The following is a 21,006-nucleotide window of genomic DNA, read 5'->3' on the forward strand; positions in this document are numbered from 1 at the left end:
CTGTAGTTTTTTACTATTGTATAATGTAGTTTTTTTACTGTATTTAGTAAGTGTTTAAAATAATTAGTAAGTAAATTAATAAACTAGTTGAACTAGTTTAGTTTTAGTAAGAACTAGTTGAATTAATACAACTAATGTATTTTTAGTAAGAAAATTAATATAAATAGTTGAACTAGTTTATTTTTAGAAAGAACTAGTTTATTTCTATTTATAGTAAGTTTATATTTAGTAAGAACTAGTTGAATTAATAGAACTAGTTGAACATGTCACATTTGTTGTTATTTTTTTAGTTTAAGCAATTATTCTCGCATCGACGTCCATACCCGTCGTTCGCTATGGTTTTAGTTGTATTAGTGATGTTATATGTATGATACTATTCGGGATGTATTAGTGATAACTTATAGGGTTTTTGTTTTTGCAGAAATCAAGGAGCCCCTCCATCATCCCTGTCGTCATCCCCGTCACCGACCGCCTCCGACCTCGAGGTGAGAACAGACAAACATGTATATCTTGTGTTGCTCAAATAGGATATGTGGTTGCCCAAGTGGCCGGTCATGTTCAGGTTACACCTTCGAGTGGCCTATGTTTTGCCGGAGTGTTGATTAATTTCCGTTTCGGCAAATTTTAGGCGCTCTATATGTCCTGTTTTAGCAAAGGTCATGCCAGAATTTTTCGTGGATTTTGGCATGACTTGTGCTAGAATATGTAGGAAATATCGAGGAGTAATGCACTAGGGGAAGGAGGAGTAACGACCATCACCGACGGTCGCAAATGTCAGAGAGGAATCAGTGAGGGAGAGTTTCCACCATATATGAGAGGACGAAGAATCCCGACTGTTGTCGTGGAGGTAGCTTCTCTTTCATTCCCGTGTGCTAGACAATTTGGTGTAATGCACTCGGGAACGAAAGGAGGAGCTACCATCACCGACGGTCGAATATATATATACCACGTGAGCTGAGAGTTTTGAAGAAAAGACTCGACAGACCGATAGTCAACCCGTGATGAAAATAATGTTCTAATTTAGTTTTTGTGTACATATATTTAATTGTACAAGTTTAATCTTTGAATTATGAACATAGGAAATGTCGTACTCGGACGACGAAAGTCTCCCGGGGGAGTGCGACTGGTGCCACGACGAACGAGGTATGTGCGACAGGTTCCTTGACCTGGACGAAGATCGGCGCTTCAGCGTTAAGCTCGAGGAGACCTTCGATGTTGAAACGGTATGCAACGACGACAAGTGTTTTTTTTTGTAATTATGCACGACTTCAACTATTTCAACGTGTACTTTTCATCTTTTGCAATTCGACTAGCTTATCCCATGCTATGCAAGACGCTATGTCTTGGAGATGATGGGTTTTGAAGACCATGAAAGTATGAAAACGAAGAAAATTCACCTAAGGACCCATCATGGTATGGATTTTGAAGTAAATCTGTATAATTCTGAGAGCGTAACCCATTTTGGTTGCAAGAATTGGGAAGCACTTTGCGAGATGTAGGGTTTTTATGAGGGTATGCTTGTCACCATGGATCTTGGTGATCCTGACACCGCCGAAGACAATTTGGACATTTGGGTCCTTGTTGATACGCTTCCAATTCTTCCCCTATGTGAGCTTCTCCAACACAGTTATTAAGTAATTTATATTGTTTATTTCAAAATAGTTGACAACTTATTACCATTGATAGCTTACTTTCATTCTTCAAAGAATGTGCGGAAGATGGTAGACAGAACCAACTACACCGAAGGCTCTGAGTTAACTTATCAGGAGAAAAGTCATCTGGTCGCATATTGTACTGATCTTGAGAATTACAATGCCTTTTGTCAAACTCCTCCAAATTATTGTCAATATGTGCCACTAGTGCACGTGTTGAACCACGATAACTTCCATGGAGATATCCTGGTAAGATTTTTTACTATTACGACATCCGTGCATCTTTTGCATACTTCTAAAACTGAACTACATTGCTAACTACGAAGTTATTACTATGTTTTTCAACAGAAAATCCCGATGGATTGTGTGCCTCATTTGATGTATCAGAATGGTCGCCTTGATGTTTTGAACATACAGCCAGGTCATCCTACGAGTCTCACCTGTCCATATCAGATTTCCAAAACTGTTGAACACATGGTAATCAAAGAATGGAAAAAATGTATGGACAGTCGTAAGGAGGTTCTTGGAAGCAAGATTGTGCGAAAGGCAAGAATTGGAGACAGGATAATCTCCATTCTCCATAATGGAGAGTCAGGGGCTATCTTATTTTATGCTATTTTACCTAGGAGAAGGTAGTAGGTCCTAGCTAATACTCATGATCATGTGCTAAGGTAGTAGGTCCTAAGATAATGTAGTAAGTCCTATGAGGTACAATATGTTTATGAGAGTTGATGATGATGAGTAGTTGTGATTATGTCTAGTGACCAACTTGTATGTGATGTCTCATTGATGAAAACGATGATCATGAGGAGGTGTTATATGACAATGATGTATTATGATGATAAGTTATTAATGATATGATGATGATGATGATGATATATTATATCATTGGGTGAAAGAACCGTGGACTAGTTTCAAGTGATGTAATAACTCATTATGATGTAAAATCATTCTTTAAATTGCTGCGGTATGAAAACTTGTATAAAGGTGTATGAATACAACATGAAATAAAAAAGAAATACGGAATAATAGTAGTAGCGCGTTTTAGGAGAAGCGCTACTACTAATTACCAGTAGCGCTCATACTACAAAGCGCTGCTACTAAGTCGATATAGCAGTAGCGCAGTCCAACACACGCTACTGCTAACCTTTAGCTGTAGCGCCTTACTAGTAGCGACGCATCCCGCGCTACTGATAGGCTTTAAACACGCGCTACTGCTAGGGTTTCTTGTAAGTTAATTATGAAGTTTGGTTTTAATGCACTTGATATGGCCAGCGAAAACTAATTGATAATTATGTTAGTATATTTGAATGAAATACACTTGTGTTATTGGGTTATTTATTTCATTTACTCTGAAATGGATTTTTTGCAATAATTCCCATATGTACTTATATTTTTTGTCCACTCAATATTCTATAAAAAATGTATGTGTTATGCATTCCATTAAAAATATAATAATATATTTGCACCAGACCACAACCGATGGTGCAAATATTTTAATTAACGTCTGTGAGCGTAATTTCTAGTCCTACATGATATCCTCTCATCAATAATTTCTTCATGTGGAAAAATAGAACCTCTCTCATCTTCACTCCTTATAATCATCACCGTATTATAATGAGAACCTACAAAATGGAATGGTAGATGTCTAGATGATGGACGCATTTTTCACGTACTTTGGATGATTCTAATATTCATGTGATCGGCTTATTATGTTTTTTATATACGGCATTGTGCTTAGCTCGTCGCATGATCCAATTGACACTTAAGTGTGATTTTGCACTTTGTAAACACAATATTATCCGATTGAAACAGATATATCATGTGTATTTTAAATAATCTCTAAAAAATATGTTTTAAGTAAGATCTGTTCTATATTGTATACATAATTTAAATGCATTTTAGGGAATTGTGATGAAACCGCCACAATGATTAAATATAATTTACATGGATTCACCTATTACTACTTCATGTGTGTGGATCACTATGTGTGCTCGGCTCGTCCAGAGTAAGCTACAATGAAGAAAAGCAATCTGTGCACATGCTTGTCTTTTTTCTCCTGATAATGGGCACATGCACGTCTTAAAGGGTGAGACGTGTCTCAATTGAAACTCTTCTTCTATGCATGCTTGACCGCTTCGGCTGGAGCTAGTAATACCATTGGTTGGCCCTTAACGATGAGTTCACTTAAAAAAGCACTTATGATTAGATAAGGCAGGACATGTATATCTCTACTCCCAATGTCTCACTTGGTAGGATAGACTCCACGGTTTCTTTTCGTCTGATTTATTTTCGACTGGTTTATTTTCGTCTGATTTATTTTCGTCTCACCTCCCATCATCAGCGCCTCACGTTGGTGTTTTCATCCTCCCAACAAAAACTTTCCTAACCTTTTCAAACTTTCCCAACCAGACACGCTACAAATGGCAGGAACCGATAGCACATTACCAAACAATAAAATTCAGTTCCATGACAATCAATTCCAAATCATAAATTTCCTAACGCAACGATCCCTGCCTTTTCAGGATGCTGTGCGCCGCCGCCCCTCACTCGCCGCCTCCCGAGGCCATCGGCTGGCGCGCTTCACATGTCGCCCTCCTGGCGCTCCCCACTCCATCACCCTGGTCACGGATAGGAACAAGATTGCGTTGTAGATGGGCTGAGGGAGGAGATGGAGGGTTGAGTGGACTTTGGTGCCTGTCACTGTGCTGCCACCGGATGTCGAGGGCTTGGGCAATGCGCGCTTCTTGCCAGAGGGCATTGCCGCCGCGGCCGCGGCTGCGGCTGTTTCGCGGGAAGTTTCGTCGAGGCATAGGCCATGCGGGACAAGCCACAGGATTGTACTAAAGATTGGTGTGAGTCTTTTTGGGCCCAATGTATTCAAAGTAAATTATGACAACTCGTATCAAGTATATATGCAGCTAGCTACTGTCAGCAACCCATCGTCCACACCCACTGCCATGGCAGCTAAAGGAAAGGAAGGACAGCGACGCTGCCACGACGACCGCTCCACCCCCAACAACCAATCAGGGTGAAGAGCGACAACCGTTGGACTATTTCTGGCCTCTTGCCACCAATCCTGGAGAGCAGGAGCATTTTGAGGGATAGCCTCACTCAGATTTGCCCAAAGAAGCACTGAACTCCAAATGATGGTTACGACACTACAGCCATGAAGAGATGATGAACTGATTATTGTGCAATGTTGTACAAACAGCATGCAACATTATGAGGCAAATCACGCTTAGCTAGATGGTCCGCTGTCGAGACACGCCCCTTGACGACCAGCCAGAAAAAGAGCTTTCATTTTTAAAGGAGCCCCAGCCTTCCAAATGGTGCAAGCAGTACTACACATAATTGATGAAGTGTGCTTTATAAACAGATTTCGCTGAGTAGGTACCTTTAGAATTCCACGACCAGATCCATTTGTCTTCAGCACCATATATGATTTCAACTTCAGAAATCACCTCCCATAAGGTTAAGACCTAATGGAAAATGTGAATATTTATTTTCCCTTTATGTCCTTGATCCATACTGCACTAATCATGGCTTCTGCTACTGTTCTTCTCTCCTGATGACCGGAGGCACGGAATTGAAAACATCTGGTGCGATATCTTCTACTGTGGCGCCGTTGATCCGTTTATCCGTCCAGAAGAAACATCTATTTCCATTGCCTAACTCAACACGAGCAGCAGCATTGAGTAGACGGCTTTCATGATTTTCCAAAGTGTTTAGTAAGATGCTCCATGCACGATTATTTGATGTGCGTGCCTTCCAAGCCCACCGCAACTGAAGCGCGGAGTTCATAATCTTCAGGCCCAAAATGCCTAGTCCTTCGCTCTCTTTTGGACGACAAACCTTTTTCCACCAAGCAGTGTCCGCCATTTACCACATCAGTCCCTTTCCAAAGGAATGCTCTGGGAATTTTGTCAATGGCCTTGAACACCCATGGCGGAGGGTCATGGGACATTAAGTGAAAAATTGGAATGGCTGATAACACCGCTTGGACTAAAATTAACCGGCCACTCTGGTAGAGAAATCATGTACACCAGAGCCCTAATCTGTTTCTCAATGTGGATCAAGCCTTGAAAATCATCCTTACGAAGCTTCTTACAGCTGAGCGGCAGCCCTAAATATTTTATCGAAAGGGGAGCTATTTGACAATTGAGTGTGCTTCCAAAATCTGCAATCTGATCTTCTTCACAAAAAATAGGGGAAAGCGAGCTCTTTCCTAGGTTGCATCTCAACCCAGAAGCATTACCAAAGATGTCCAACAGAAACTTAGCTACAGCTACCTCCTCATGTGTTGCCTTAAGGAAGAGAGTAACATCATCAGCGTAGATGAACATGCGCTGAGGGATAGCAGATCTATTTCTAAAACCACCCAGAATCCCACATTCCTCCGCCTTGTCGAACAGTTTGCATAAAGTGTCCTTGACAATGATAAAAAGCATGTGAGATAGGGCATCGCCTTGCGTGAGACCACGACCATGCCAGAAACTTTGTCCAGGGATGCCGTTCAAAAGAATCCTAGTAAATGTTGTTCTGAGAAGCATAGCAATGCAAGCGCACCATTTTGGTCCACAGCCCACTTTCTGAAGCACTTCAAATAAAATTGCCAGGCCACCGTGTAAAACGCTTTAGCGATGTCTAGTTTAAGCAATACACTCTTGCATTTGCTTTCCTTCAAATGCTTGGCAGATTCCTGGACCATCTTAAAATTCTCATGCAGCAATCGTCCCTTCATAAACGCTCCTTGATTTTCACCTATGATATTTGGCAGTAGAGTCGCCAATCTTCGGGCCAAAACCTTAGAGACAATTTTTGTCAGACTGTGCACTATGCTAATTGGGCGGAAATCATTTGGCAGATAGTTCATTTTGGAAAAATCAATTTTCAACAGGTTGATATGAGATAGATCAGTATTGGTGGATATATAAATACACACGATCATCCTTGCATTGCATAAGCTGAACCGTTGTGACTAGCTCCAATGACTCCAACAAACTTGCAATCATTTAGTCTACATGTCTTAAAATAGATTCATATAGATGTATATCATATGCTGACAAATTGAAGCTAAATTGTATTATACGTCAGTCTAGCACTTGCTACGAATTTAAGCTAGATTATACGGGGCCGGCAACCAGCTCTTTACCTCCAGTTGTATATAAAGTGCAACATGCCCATCAGGGCCGGCCGGCCGGTCATTCTTATTATTTCTTAATCCGAGACGGCAACGTGGCCTCTGTCCGTCCGTTGCAGCATGCCATTATCTGTAAACTAAAAGCCATTGGAGACCGGAATATTACACTGACTGACTTAGTCATACCAACTATTTGAAACGATCAAATCTTGATGATATATTATTAGGATCATGATGGTAACAGACTTTTCTTTGTTGACAGATGGTAAACTCTGCATCAAGATAGATATATATACGTTGAAGGTTGTGCTGTCGGATGGAGATATTATTACCACAGCATTTGCAATACCCACATGACCAAGTAAGCTTGTATAGATATGGAAAAGACCAGGCAAATGCGACTTGGAAACCAGACCAAGATCGCAAGATGACCAAAACAATAGGGGTCATTGCCATGAGCTTGCTATGCTCACTTGTTGCTGTCCAATTGATTGTTCCAGTGAGCGCCGCCGGTGATGAGGCCGCTTTGCTTGCTTTCAAAGCACAGCTCAGCCATGGGGACTCGCTGGCCTCCTGGAACACCAGCGCCAGCTTCTGTAGCTGGGAAGGCGTGACGTGCCACCGCAGGCCGGCACGGGTGGTGGCGCTGAGATTGAATGGCACCGGGATTGCCGGAGCACTCTCCCCGGCCATCGGTAACCTCACGTTCCTTCGGATGCTCGACCTCAGCTTCAACTCGCTCCACGGGGACATCCCGGCAAGCCTTGGCCGCCTCCGCCGCCTACGGAGCCTTCACTTGTATGACAACTCGTTCTCAGGCACGTTACCAGCAAACCTGAGCTCGTGTGTCTCCATGATTGACATGAGACTGGACAACAACACGATTGGCGGGTACATCCCAACTGAGCTTGGTGAGAAGCTCACGTACCTGGCACGGATCACACTGAGAAACAACACCTTCACAGGGACCATCCCCTCTTCGCTGGCCAATTTGTCCCATCTACAGTCCCTCGACCTCTCTACTAACCAGCTCGTGGGCTCTATCCCACCGGCGCTCGGTAGCATCCAGAGCATGCGGTATTTCAATCTCGCCCGAAACAATATCTCTGGTATGCTCCCACCATCTCTCTACAACTGGTCATCACTGGAATTTTTGTACGTAGGGTTTAATATGCTTTACGGAAGCATTCCGGATAATATCGGGAACAAGTTCCCCAAGATGAAAGCTCTAAGCTTGTCTTCTAATAACTTCATTGGAGTCCTCCCTTCATCACTATCCAATATGTCTGATCTCACAATACTTGATCTCTGGAAAAATAAATTTAGGGGGTACGTCCCTCCCACATTAGGGCGGCATGGAGCTCTCCAACAACTGACCTTGGTTGACAATAAGCTTGAAGCAGATGACAACAAGGGGTGGGAATTCATAACTTCTTTGGCAAACTGCAGTCAACTAGAGAGGTTGGAACTCGGCATCAATTCTTTTCGAGGACAGCTACCTGCTTCAATTGTGAACCTCTCAACCACTCTCTACGACTTATACATAGCAGACAATAGGGTCTCTGGGGTCATTCCTACAGACATAGGAAATTTGGTCGGTCTCAGAAGGCTTATAATAGCAAATACTTCCATATCCGGAGTGATTCCAGAGAGTGTTGGCAAGCTACAGAACTTGATAAATCTAGGCTTGTACAATAATAGCTTGGTCGGCCTTATACCTCCCACGCTAGGAAACCTTTCACGGTTGACTAGGCTTTATGCAGACAATGGCAACTTGGAGGGGCCAATTCCAGCAAGCCTGGGAGAGTTGAAAAACCTCTTTGTACTTGATTTGTCAAAGAATTACCATCTTAACGGTTCAATACCAAGAGAGATTTTGAAATTACATAGCCTTTCTTGGTATTTGGACTTGTCATACAATTCCCTTTCTGGACTCATTCCTAGTGAAGTTGGTAGCTTAATAAACCTTAACCGACTTACTCTATCAGGGAACCAGTTTTCTGGTAAGATACCCGACAGTATTCAAAATTGCATAGTGTTGGAATGGTTATCATTAGACAGTAATTTGTTTGAGGGAAGCATACCTCGACCATTGACATATATAAAGGGGCTCAGTAAACTGAACCTGACCATGAATAAGTTCTCTGGTAATATCCCAGCTGCCCTCGGAAATATTAGAAACTTACAGGAACTGTACTTAGCACACAACAACTTATCAGGGTCAATCCCAATAGTTCTACAAAATTTGACATCTTTGTCTCAACTGGATATATCCTTCAATAATTTGCAAGGGGAGGTGCCAAACAAAGGTGTTTTCAGAAACATCACTTACTTAGCAGTCACCGGGAATATCAATTTGTGTGGTGGTACAACTCAACTTCATTTGGCTCCATGCCCCAGAAGCTCGTTAAGAAAGACCAACAGAAAGATGCAAAAGTCTCTTGTAATTTCCATAGGGACAGCTGGAGCAATCTTGTTGTCACTTTTAGTTATTCTTCTTGTTTGGATACTTGTCAAGAAGCTCAAACCAAGTCAGAAGAGATTAGAACAAAAATCAATTTTTGATGACCATTATAAGAGAATCTCATATCATGCATTATTGAGGGGAACTAATGAATTTTCAGAAGCCAACTTACTTGGGAGAGGAAGTTATGGTGCGGTCTATAAGTGTGTTTTGGACAAGGAAGAAAGACCATTGGCTGTCAAGGTATTTAATCTTGGTCAATCTAGGGATTCCAAGAGTTTTGATGCCGAGTGTGAGGCTATGAGAAGGATACGACACCGTTGTCTCGTTAAGATCGTTACTTCTTGTTCGAGCGTCAACCACCAAGGTCACGAATTCAAGGCATTGGTTTTTGAGTTCATGCCAAATGGTAACTTGGATTGTTGGCTTCATACAAAATCTCAAGAGCCCACTACAAACAACAGGCTCAGCCTCCTCCAAAGGCTTGATATTGCTGTTGATATCATGGACGCAGTAGAATACCTGCACAACTACTGTCAACCATTGGTGATCCATTGCGATCTTAAGCCAAGCAACATACTTCTTACCGAAGACATGAGCGCACGAGTTGGAGACTTTGGCATTTCAAGGATCCTTCAAGAAAATACAAGCGAGGGAATGCATACTTCATATAGCTCAACTGGAATTAGAGGTTCCATAGGCTATGTTGCTCCAGGTGACCGAAACTCTTCTAATCTTATATTTTCAGTTTTCACTTGAATATGGAGAAGGCTCCATAGGCTATGTTGCTAACCATGATAGTTCGCATAACTGCAGAGTACGGAGAAGGCTCCATGGTCTCAACAGCTGGTGATATTTATAGTCTTGGCATATTGCTGCTTGAGATGTTCACCGGGAAGAGCCCAACAGAAGGAACATTCAGAGATTTATTGGATCTGCATAAGTTTGTCGAGGATGCTCTTCCAGATAGGTCCATGGAGATAGCTGACCCAACAATCTGGCTGCACAACGGAAAGAATGTTAACACTACCAGTATTAGAATGCAGGAGTGCTTGGTTTCAGTCTTCAGGCTTGGCCTCTCATGCTCAAAGCAACAGCCTCGAGACCGAGCACTGACGAGAGATGCAGTGGCAGAGATGCACACTATTAGAGACGACTACCTCAAGTTTATAGCGGAGCATCAAGGACAATAGAAGACTCAACTCGAGAAATTCAGAACAACTTCGAGTAAACCAGCTGGTACGAGACATGATTCTATATAATAATAAATGCATGCATTGTTTAATTTAGTAATTGTTCTCAGAGCTATCTATGTCTTTACAGCTGTATGAAATAAATGCAGAACCCTGGTGTTCTGCAATAACATCACTAGAGCAAGATGAAATGATTGACAAGCACCGCGATACTGATCCAATGTGGGTTTCCAGAAATGTTTAAGGATTGGTAGTGTCCGGATTTCTTGCATCACTAGAGCAAGTTTTAGAGAGTTTCATAAATGAAGCAGTGTACTTGTTTTTCCATTATCAAAACTGTACACATGGAGGCAACATTACAGAATTTTTTCCATTTGATGTTAAATCTTCTTTTTGTTAGAAGTATAAACGTGATTAGCTAGAGATAAGGAGATAGAGATAGACTTAGTTTAAACACACAATATCTTGCCTTGTACTCCAAGCCTCTTCTACAGTCGCCATCTGGTTCCACACCGGTGTGGACAATGCATGTTGAGGTCGCTACAGTCGCTCGGTTCTGCGATGGAGCGCTTGATGTAGATCCGTGCAGGCGGTTGGTGTAGATGACCCACTCCCAGCTGATGCGGGAATCACGCATGCATCTTCCAGTTTCTTGCTGCATGCCTGATTGCCTGTACAGGCCTTGTGCGTGTATATCTCTTCGTTCTGCATACGCAAATCAAGGAAGATTAGATCGGACCAGCGTGCCGCCCCCCCGGTGTCGTGGCCGGGTTCCGAGCAAATCACTTGTGGTGTAAAATGCATTAATTGGCCCGTATTGCCAGCCTACTTCATGGACGGTTCCAAAGAAATGGCTGCTGTAACCAAAAAACGAAATGTTTACTTAAACGATTGTTGATAACGTCCTCTTAGCCAGTTGCTATTGCACAACATGCGGATGTTTTTAAATTACTCTTTTTTTTCTCATACGGACGCAAAAGCAATGGTACTGATGCTCTTAGATAGTTGTACTTCTACAAACAAATGCTCTCCAGATTGTTCTGCCTGATCACTAGTAATTAATGAATGAAGGATCTGTCTATTCAGTGTTCTTGATCTCATCTCATGTACTACATCCTCGTAATATAAACAAATAGAATCATGTTTGTTTGCTTAGAAAAAATCGTAATGAAAAAAGAACTTCTGAAACTCTCTAGAACCTGAAGCATGAAACATTGTTGGTTGCATATGTGCAGTTTTTGGGAATGGGCTTGATTTCTGAAACTCTCTGCAACTTGTTCTGCATTTATTTTGTACAATATATAGTAATGCAACATAGATACCTCTGAGAACAACTACTAACTGAAATGATACCTCTCATATGTACTAGTTTGTCTATGCAACGCTGTTCTTAACTTCTTGAGTCGAGACCATGGTTTTCAATTTCAGTCTCAACAAAATTTCAGCACCAACTGAAATCACTGAAATTCAGTGAAATTCAGTTATTTCAGTTTGCATTTCAGCCAAAAGGCCAAATATTCATTTGAATTTAATTAAATATTTGAAATTTTCAAAAAATATCTTGAAAAACATTTGATTTCTTGTGTACTAGTGAATTTGCTGAAATATTTTGACCGAAATGTAATATTTCAGTGTCTGCTGAAATTAATGAAATTCAGTGAATTTCAGCGAAACCTCACTGAAAGTGAAAACCATGGTCGAGACTTCCCTTTATGCACCATGCTCCCTGTAAACTTTAGGTACGCATCTCTTGAGTCGAGAAAAGTTGAAATATCTTACAATGGATGAGTAAAATTCCACAAAATGATGTATAATAAGATTTTACAAACGCTGACAAAGAGTTACATATGAGCTTGTTAGCAAGATGGCGAAGAGGCCACGGAATACGTGAGCTAGAAGTCCGGAGGGTAATGCCACCTGGCAGAATTACAACGTCCCCGCCATGTGGGATTATTATAACAATGCATTAAATAATATCCTGTCCTTCCTTGGTCTTCCCTGCAGTACACTTGATCACCATCGGCTGTCCGTACAGAGTACACCACCTTGTCATCAGGCAATTCTTCTTCAGTTGTAGGGCTATAATAGTAGATGTGATTTCTCTTTATACCATGATGCCCACCAACCGGCACATGTACTGCTTTAGACAACCCCAAGAATAATGCATACTCGCCGAAATTCGTCACGTGTGCCCACTTCTGCTTGTGAGACTCGCCATTGTCAGCATAGACGAGCTTGAATACCCTGAAGAAATACTTACCGTTGCTCAACCATCGTTCCCTCTCCGCAATCAACAACTCGCCATGCAACTCCACGATGTAAGCATCGTAGTACATGGGGTTGTAACAACTCCAGTCACGCGACTGGATGGGTAGCCATGATCTCGGGCGTTTTGTCTTCCTTAATAACAATTTCAACCTTGACGAGTATTTCAGAGGGCATTGTGAGGCCATAAGAGCTCACCGTTGTAGAAGGCTATGTCCCAAAACGAGTTCCCGCGCCAAAGATGTGCAGACCATCCACCGTCCTGGCAAGCTACTCTGCACACAGCAATACTATTACCTTCGTGTGTAATGGCAGCAAGGATGCAGCCATCAGAGGAGTGCTTCCTGATACTGTATTTGAAGCAGTTCTTCGAATTTCTTATGATATGCAATTGAAACAAGTTCTTGCTAATGGAAAAAAGGGAGGGTTGAATGTAGGTGATGTTCTTATTTTGCCCGAGGGATTCGATTTAGCGCCGCCCGATCGTATTTTTCTTGATGTTGTGTGGGCCTTTGACCGTGGGTATAGAAGCGATCATCTTTTGCTTGGCGGTGAGCGCCACCTCGGCACCAGAGAAGAAATTCACAATCACGAGCTGGTGGTCATCCATGGCGGCGATCCAGCCGCCATGGTGGGAGCCGATGAACCGCTTCTTGACAGCCTTGCCAGGGACGTGCAGGACCCAACTGCCGCAGGGGCCGCACATGTGCTGCTTCTTGCTACGTCCATACGGCGAGAGTATGAGAGCTGGGACGGCGGGCTGCACCGGGAGCCGTGACGCCGCGTCGTGCCATGGCTTGCAGACGGCAGCGAGGCGCATGCAGTCGCGCGGGGAGGAGATAATGTGGCGAACCATGCCGATGAGGTCGTCGGGAAGGTTGTGCCACTGCCATCCGCCGCCGACGACTCGGTGTTGCCGTCACCCGCGCCGTCGACATCTCACGGAGGCCTTGATGTAAACGATGGCGCATGTGCTGGCATTCCCCCGCCATCGATGTCGGCGATCTCGTTGTTGCCCACATTATGGACCTCAACATGGAGATGCCGGCAAGCAGGCTGTCGTGGAAGGGGGCGGTGTTGAGGTATGCCCGTGCCATGAGACGGCCAGTGGCGGAGCAGGAGCTGCTACTTACTACTCCCTTCATTCCACAATATAGTGCCTATAGATTTTTGTGAAATTCAAACTTTGCCAACTTTGACCAAGTGTATAAAGAAAATTATCTACATCTACAATATCAAACATGTACATTCTAAAAATATAACTCACGATGTATCCAATGATGTGCATTCGGTATTCTAGATGTACCTACTTTTTTTTATAAACATGATCAAAGTTTGTAATGTTTGACTTTTGTAAAAATCTATAGAAATTACTGGAGATCGATCGAGGATCCAGACTCCCTAGCTGCTATATCGTTACGTGGCGTCGGTCGTCGACGGTGCACCCGGTAGCTGATCCATCCATCGGCGAAGTCGGATATGGGCTCGCCTTTTTACGACGATATCAGCGCGGCCACGACGGCGACGAGGACCAAGGCCGAGGCGCCAGCGGTGAGGAGTGGCGAGGAGGCTCGCCAGCAAAAAGAGATGGAGATGGAGACGGAGCCCGTGGAGTCGCGCACCGACGTGAACGCCCACGAAGCTCGTCTCTACCGTGTTTTCTGGAACGACATGTTCGCCAAAAAATGCGGCTCCTACGAGGACACGAGTAAGCCAGCATGCATGCAGCCTTGCAATAAATTACTACCGATGGACGGCCATAGCAATGTGGTCAAGCTTCGTGGGAGTAAGATTTAAGCTCTCTAGCGCTCTGTTACACAAACCAGGACCACATGAGAGTCACGTTGCTTGCGTTTGAAGACAATAAATTACTACCGATGGACGGCCATAGCAATGTGGTCAAGCTTTCACGCCGCGTTGTCTGCGTCGAACTCCGTCGGACCAAGATGGCAAAGATTAAGAAGCCAAAGCTCTCGCGTCGCCTCCCCCCGGGCGACGCCAGGGGCCCCAACCCTACTGCCGCCAGCACCTCTCCCTCCACCCCCTCCTGCCGCCGCTGCCGCCGGCGTGGGCCGCGGTGGCGGCGGGCCCGGTGCCAAAGTTTCTGGGCGGGGGGAGGCGGCGGATCCCATCTGAGGCGGCGGGGGCGGCCCTTCTCATGCGATCCAACGGCGGCGGCTAGGACGGAGTATCCGGGCTGTGCGGCGGGGGCCCGATCACCATCGCCGGCGGAGCGGCGGCCCTGCATGGACGGCGGCGGTGGCAGCGCCCCATCCGGTGGGGTGGGCTCTCCTGCTCGTGATGGTGACGGGGAGGCCTTTCGCCGACCGGCGGCGCGTGGAGGGACCGGTGAGGAGATGCCGGATCTCCGCCGGAGTACCGACGACAACATACGTCTTCGTGGCTTGGTTCCGCTCGGTTCCAGCAAGCCACGAGGTTGGGAAGACGTGGCTTCCGGTGAAAATCACGCCAGACTGCGGTCATGGCGGACGATGGCGGCGTCTCAGACGTCGTTTCCTTCTGGAGGCATCGTCGTTGCAGGTCACATCAACCTGATCGGGAAGTTCCGGGGGAAACCCTAGATCTGGGTCTACCAGATCGGACGATGACGGTGCTATCGGTATCGTTCTCCTTAATGGGGGCATCGTTTTGGAGCAAGTGCTGGTTGGAGGGGACAAGAGGAGGAGCGGTGTTTCATCTGCTCCATTGATGACGGCAGATCTCGGCGGCGTGGCGCAGTGGAGACTCGGCGCCTGATGAGCGGAGATGGACTCGCGCAGGAGGGTGACGCTGCCTGGTGTCATGGTGGCGTCGGCGGCAGTTGGACTGGCCAAGGTTGATGCAGCAGTACAGCTCTGAAGATGGATTCGTGGCAGGTGGCTGCGGCGGCCTCATACCCGGCAGGGGTCCTGGTTGAGAAGCACGCCGGACTGGTGGGTGCCCATACCTGGCAGGCGTCCTGGGTGGGACCTCAAGTCTTTAGATGTTTAGGTTTGGCTGCGTGGTCCGAGAAAGCAGGTAGAAGGCATGGGACACTTAAAGTTGGCTCATATGAGATGCAGGTGACCGTGGCATGGTCCCTCCTCTCCACCTTCAAATTTTGCTACGACAGACAAGGACTAGAAGAGTAAGGTGAGATTTGCTGTGCCATGATATTGCAGTTTAACGTGAACTACACATCAGCGTATGCAAAGAGCTAGGTTGAATGCATGTAATCATCGCCATCATAATCAGTCTCCTCCATCATCTATACATGTTTAAACAAATTCTTAGATCAATCCGAACACCATATAACATCATCCCTAAAATAATCAGTTCATCAATTACAATATTTCATAATTAAATTATGTGCACAGTGAAATTGCTTAACAGTACGTTGCACAAATTTATGCATTAAACTAGCACTTAGTTACTGAGTCAATAGATAATTTTTATAATATCATTTGAATGACTAACCTAATGTAACCTACTTAGTGAGTAACCTAATGTAACCTACTTAGTGAGTAACCTAATGTAACCTACTTAGTGAGTCAAACCGACCTCTTCGACACCGGCGAGGAGGAGAGATGGATCCATTTTGACCGGAGACGAAGGCGTACACGCGGTGCCGATGATGGCCGGCGGAGGCAGGCGTCCACGGCGTGAGGATGATGGCCGGTGGAGGCCGGGGATGAATGCACCCACGGCGATGAAGATTCACGGGCAGACGGCGATCCGGGCGACGACCAAGGAATACGGTGGCTGCAGCGACGATCACAAATAGGGTTTAGCCTGTGGGCGGCGGCAGGGGACGCGCGGCGTGTTGTTTGGGCGGCGACTAGGGCCACGTGGAGGGTGACGACGACTGCCGGGAAGGAATGCGGCGACTGGAACGCTACCGCCACTTGGGTTTCGACATGAGGCGTCAACAAGTCATGCTCGGGCTTTTTTTTTCACAAGTAACGACGCTAGTGTACAGCAACACGGGTGGGCATACGGCGACCATGTACGGGGGCTAGTGTACGGGTGACCGGTATGGCATACGCAGGCGGGTGGGTATTCTATACGTCCATGTGAAATAACCATACTACCCAATATACGTGTTAGGAGGGGCGGGGTTGTACCGAAGCGGGACTCTATAATATTTGTTTCATAATATTGGTGCATGGAAACGATTGTCATCTCTGTTTTTCAGCGCAATATCTGGGCTGCTGCAGTACATGTTGGAGTTACACACGAGTACACACGTGGGCTCTGTACGGTGCAGTATGTGTCCGTGTAGGTTTCAGCATAGTCACCCAATAGGATTAGTACTAGTTGTTCTAGCTAGTATAAATATCCCTGTACCCCTTGACAATTCTAACCCTGAGAAGCAAAATAAAGTAATTACGGGAGCGACCGTGGCGATCAATATTGTTTCGCGTGTGTGCGTTGTTGTATTCCGGCTGGCGGCAAGAAACCATCAGCAATATCGAGCTAGCTAGCTAGCTTGGACGTGGCTAGCTAGAGTAAATCAGGCTAGCTACAGATAGCGCATCTCGGCGTAAAGTATCTCGTCGGGCTAGGCCGACTTGGGGCAGGAACCAAGTTCATCTAGTGTTGCTTCGTCATTGTTCGTCGTCGGGTGTCGCCGGAAAGTACATGTCATTACACACACACAATGCAATAAAACATCAAACATACGACAGCTTACTTATTCAGGTAGCTTGGCAACCACCTCGTGCATGTTGGTGCGTTCATGCGGAGAAGGCTTCGTGCAAGAAAGGCCAACGTTTAGCATAGATAGCAGAGAGCGTACACCTTTTTCCTTCAAAGCTGTTGGAGTTTCTTGGCAAAGCTCCAACTCTTGTACGAGCTGAGGATCGACAATCTCCATTACCCTATCAGGGAAGCTGATCTCTGTTAACTTCACAATGCTCAGTCCATCCTTAAACATGTCATCAGTTGGCCTTCTCCGAAGGAATATTTCGAGAAGGACGACACCAAAGCTGTAAACATCCGCGGCAGTTGAAACTTGACCACCGCCTGCGTATTCTACAGAATGAATGAATAACAAAAGAGTTAATTTTGCTTTAACACATATGCAGAAAAGCTAAAGCAACACAAGATACAAAAAAGGCCATTACCTGGAGCAGCATATCCGATCGTTCCCATTAGTCCAACCGAAGAAGAGCTTGGGTTAGCAAGAGATGACGTCGCGGAACCAACTTTGAATCTTACTAAGCCAAAGTCTCCAACATGAGCTGTCATATTGTCATCCAATAGAATGTTGCTAGGCTTCAGATCACAATGAACCGCTGTTCCTTGGTTGTTCTGGTGTAGGTACTCCATTGCATCCGCTACATCCACCACGATGCACATCCTTTGACTCATTGTAAGAAGGTCCAAATCTGAAGAGCCTTCATAGTCTATAGTTGAATATAACAGATTATGTAAGTCTCCGCGTGGCATGAACTCATACACCAGGGCCTTGAAATCATTACCAGTAGAATCAATGCTTGAGCACGCAGTTAGGATAGGGACCAGATTACGATGCCGCACATTTCTCAACACATTACATTCTGCAATGAAGCTCTTGTGTGCTCCTCTTGTCTCTAAGTTGAAGACTTTTATGGCAACCTCAATTTCATCTTCAACTAGATTTCCTCGATATACAGAACTGTATCTCCCGCAGCCAATTAAGTTGCACGTTGAGAATCCCTCTGTCGCTCTGGCTAGATCACTAAAAGAAATCTTGGGAAATTTTGTAGCAAATGATGGTACAGATATAGATTTGCTCTTATGCTTTCCTCTCCATATCAATATGCCAAATATGACCATACCAAGTAAAACCATACTGATTATTGGGATAACTACTTTGAGCACTAAAGATTCATTGTTTCTAGTTGAATTTGAAGGCGTAACAACGCATGCTTGCATGAGTAACTCTGATGGCCCACCACACAGTCCCTGGTTCCCCTCAATCCGAATGGCAGTTGCATTCTTGAATATCCCTTTTGCTGGAACCTCGCCTTGAAGATGGTTGAATGACAAATCTAGTTTCTCAAGATGTTGTAGGTTGCCAAGAGATAGTGGTATTGACCCAGTTAAGTTATTGCTAGAACAGTTCAAAAATTTGAGGCTGGTTATGTGGTCTAATGAAGAGGGAATACTGCCACCAAAAATATTTGAGTCTAACTCAATGTCTTCTAAACTTTCACAATCACCCAGAGTTTTGGGAATATCACCAGATAGTTTGTTTGATGAAAGTACCAAATGTACGAGTTGTTTGGCATTGCCAATGTCGGTAGGAAGTTGGCCATCTAGATTGTTGAAAGAAAAATCAATCTGAAATATTGTTGGGATTTTAAAGATCTCCAAAGGAACCCTACCATGAAGATTGTTGTTGGAAATGTCCAAATTTTGAAGCGTCGAAAAGTTTCCAAAGCTTGCTGGTATGTGACCAATGAAGTGGTTCGAGGATAGATAGAGCTCTCCCAATTGAGACAAGTTTGACAAGGATGACGGAATGACCCCCGTAAAGAAGTTTGCTTCTAAAACTAATTGCTGCAAAATCTTGACAGATCCAATCCACTCCGTAACCACACCTGTAAATTGATTCATCCCCAATGTTAGAATAAACAAGTTGCGAAGGTTTGCTATGCCGGAAGGAAAATCCCCTGATAGTTGATTTTCTGCCAAGTATATCTCCAGGAGTTGATTGGAAAGGTTACCTAATGAATTTGGGACATGCCCTGATAGGCGATTCCGACTAACGGAGAACATCTGTAGGTCCGTGGAATTGCCTAAGCTGTCCAAAAACTCCCATTCTTCCCTGCTATGTGCTTGGAGTTGATTCTTTTCAAGATTCAACGACGAGAGCTGGGTAAGTTTGCCAATAGTGGTGGGCACCAATCCGGTGAAGTTGTTACCTGAAAAATCAACTTCGTATAGATTGGAAGCACTACTTAATGAACTAGGAATGTGCCCGCCTAGAAAGATGTTGCCACCCAAAAAAAGTGTCTGGAGATTGTGGAGAGCGGTACAGAGATTTGGTGGCAGATCTCCACTTAAACCGTTGAGACCAAGGTCAAGTTCAATGAGAGTAGAAAGATTCAAGATGGCTTGTGGAAAACTGCCTGCCAGCTTATTGCCACCTGCATACAGGTACTGCAAGCTGGGCAGATCTGCAAACTCACTTGGGATATTTCCTTTGATTTGATTATTCAGGCAGCTAATGGTGGTTAGTGTTGTTATATTGACAAGAGAAGCTGGGATGGTGCCAGTAAGGTTATTAGTCCCAACACGCAGCACCTGAAGGACAGGAGGCAACTCAGTAGGAAATTGGCCAACTAGATTGTTGTATGAAACATCCAGCACCCTGAGCTTTGAGCAGTTTGCAAAACTTGGTATCCTTCCTTGTAGCATGTTATTTCTCAAGTGGAGGGTTTGGAGACGACGCAGGTGACCGAGGGAGGGTGGAATCTCCCCGGTGAGTGTGTTTTCCACCAGGGCTAGAGAATGCAGGAACGATAGGTTCCCAAGTGAAGGAGATATGTGTCCTACCAAACCTCGAGTTGTAAGTTTTAGAGAACTGACACGATGTGGCAGAGTCTTCACCCTGCACAAGACACCTTCCTAATTACAGAAGTGGGTGCTATTGTTCCAGGACATGAAGGCTTGGTGTGGATCCAGACTGATTGCATCCTTGAACTGAAGCAGCGTTAGCCGATCTGTCTCATTTGCATATAAGGATCTGCCACTGACGACATAATCACCTTTTTCCAATCATGTCCAGCTGCACATTGAATCTTCGATATCCTCTTTCTATGCATACATACATAAGAACACAGAGAATTTTAAAATTGTTGATAAGTATATGTCACACTCCAGATAGATATTCATCAATACATGCATGGATCAGTTTCAAAACAATAAATAAAATGCATGCATGGATCGTGCTGTATGAATTACGTACCTAGGGATTATTTCTTATCCTTCTTCTTCTTCCGTGCGTATACTCTAGCGCTTGCTTTCCTGGCCGGAACAGAAGAGCTAGCTAGCTACCGGCACCGAAGGGCAGAGAGAGGAGCGAGAACAATGCATGTGTGTGTGCAGGTTTGGTGTGTGGAGTGTTTGGCTCACCTCCAACATGGCGGCCTTGATTTATAGGAACGATGTCGACACATGCTTGGTGGGTCTTTGTCGTTTGATTTACCAAGCAGCCCCATAGTGGTCTTATGAGTGTAGTGCGTGGCCAACAATCGGTAGTGTTGGGAGCACTGATGTGGTCAGGTTAATGCATTTGCGCCTTCCACAACGATGGAAAAG

At 44.6% G+C, this 21,006-nt stretch overlaps 2 protein-coding genes across 2 annotated transcripts; one reads left to right on the forward strand and one right to left on the reverse strand.

The window, feature by feature from the left end:
- Positions 1 to 7,249: 7,249 nt before the first annotated feature.
- On the forward strand, positions 7,250 to 10,452 carry LOC109751388 (uncharacterized). The gene is made up of 2 exons (XM_020310284.2): positions 7,250 to 9,974; positions 10,076 to 10,452. Exons 1-2 carry the CDS (start codon positions 7,250 to 7,252, stop codon positions 10,450 to 10,452), a joined length of 3,102 nt encoding a protein of 1,033 aa, XP_020165873.2.
- A 6,103-nt stretch (positions 10,453 to 16,555) lies between these two features.
- Positions 16,556 to 20,454, reverse strand: LOC109751387 (uncharacterized). Its single transcript, XM_073500561.1, has 2 exons — positions 17,823 to 20,454; positions 16,556 to 17,730 (listed from the first exon to the last, which is right to left on the reverse strand). The coding sequence occupies exons 1-2, from the start codon at positions 20,101 to 20,103 to the stop codon at positions 17,390 to 17,392; spliced, it is 2,622 nt and encodes an 873-aa protein (XP_073356662.1). The 5' UTR covers positions 20,104 to 20,454; the 3' UTR covers positions 16,556 to 17,389.
- Positions 20,455 to 21,006: the final 552 nt, after the last annotated feature.

The sequence above is a fragment of the Aegilops tauschii genome, chromosome 6 (assembly GCF_002575655.3).
Source record: "Aegilops tauschii subsp. strangulata cultivar AL8/78 chromosome 6, Aet v6.0, whole genome shotgun sequence".
Lineage (NCBI taxonomy): Eukaryota > Viridiplantae > Streptophyta > Magnoliopsida > Poales > Poaceae > Aegilops > Aegilops tauschii.

Excerpts from the sequence above, each read along its gene's own strand:
- LOC109751388 (XM_020310284.2), top strand. The coding sequence starts at position 7,250 with ATGAGCTTGCTATGCTCACTTGTTGCTGTCCAATTGATTGTTCCAGTG. Across the intron at positions 9,975-10,075 it reads CATAGGCTATGTTGCTCCAG|AGTACGGAGAAGGCTCCATG; the intron begins GTGACCGAAACT and ends GCATAACTGCAG.
- LOC109751387 (XM_073500561.1), bottom strand. The coding sequence starts at position 20,103 with ATGCTACAAGGAAGGATACCAAGTTTTGCAAACTGCTCAAAGCTCAGG. Across the intron at positions 17,731-17,822 it reads GATCGGATATGCTGCTCCAG|AATACGCAGGCGGTGGTCAA; the intron begins GTAATGGCCTTT and ends TTCATTCTGTAG.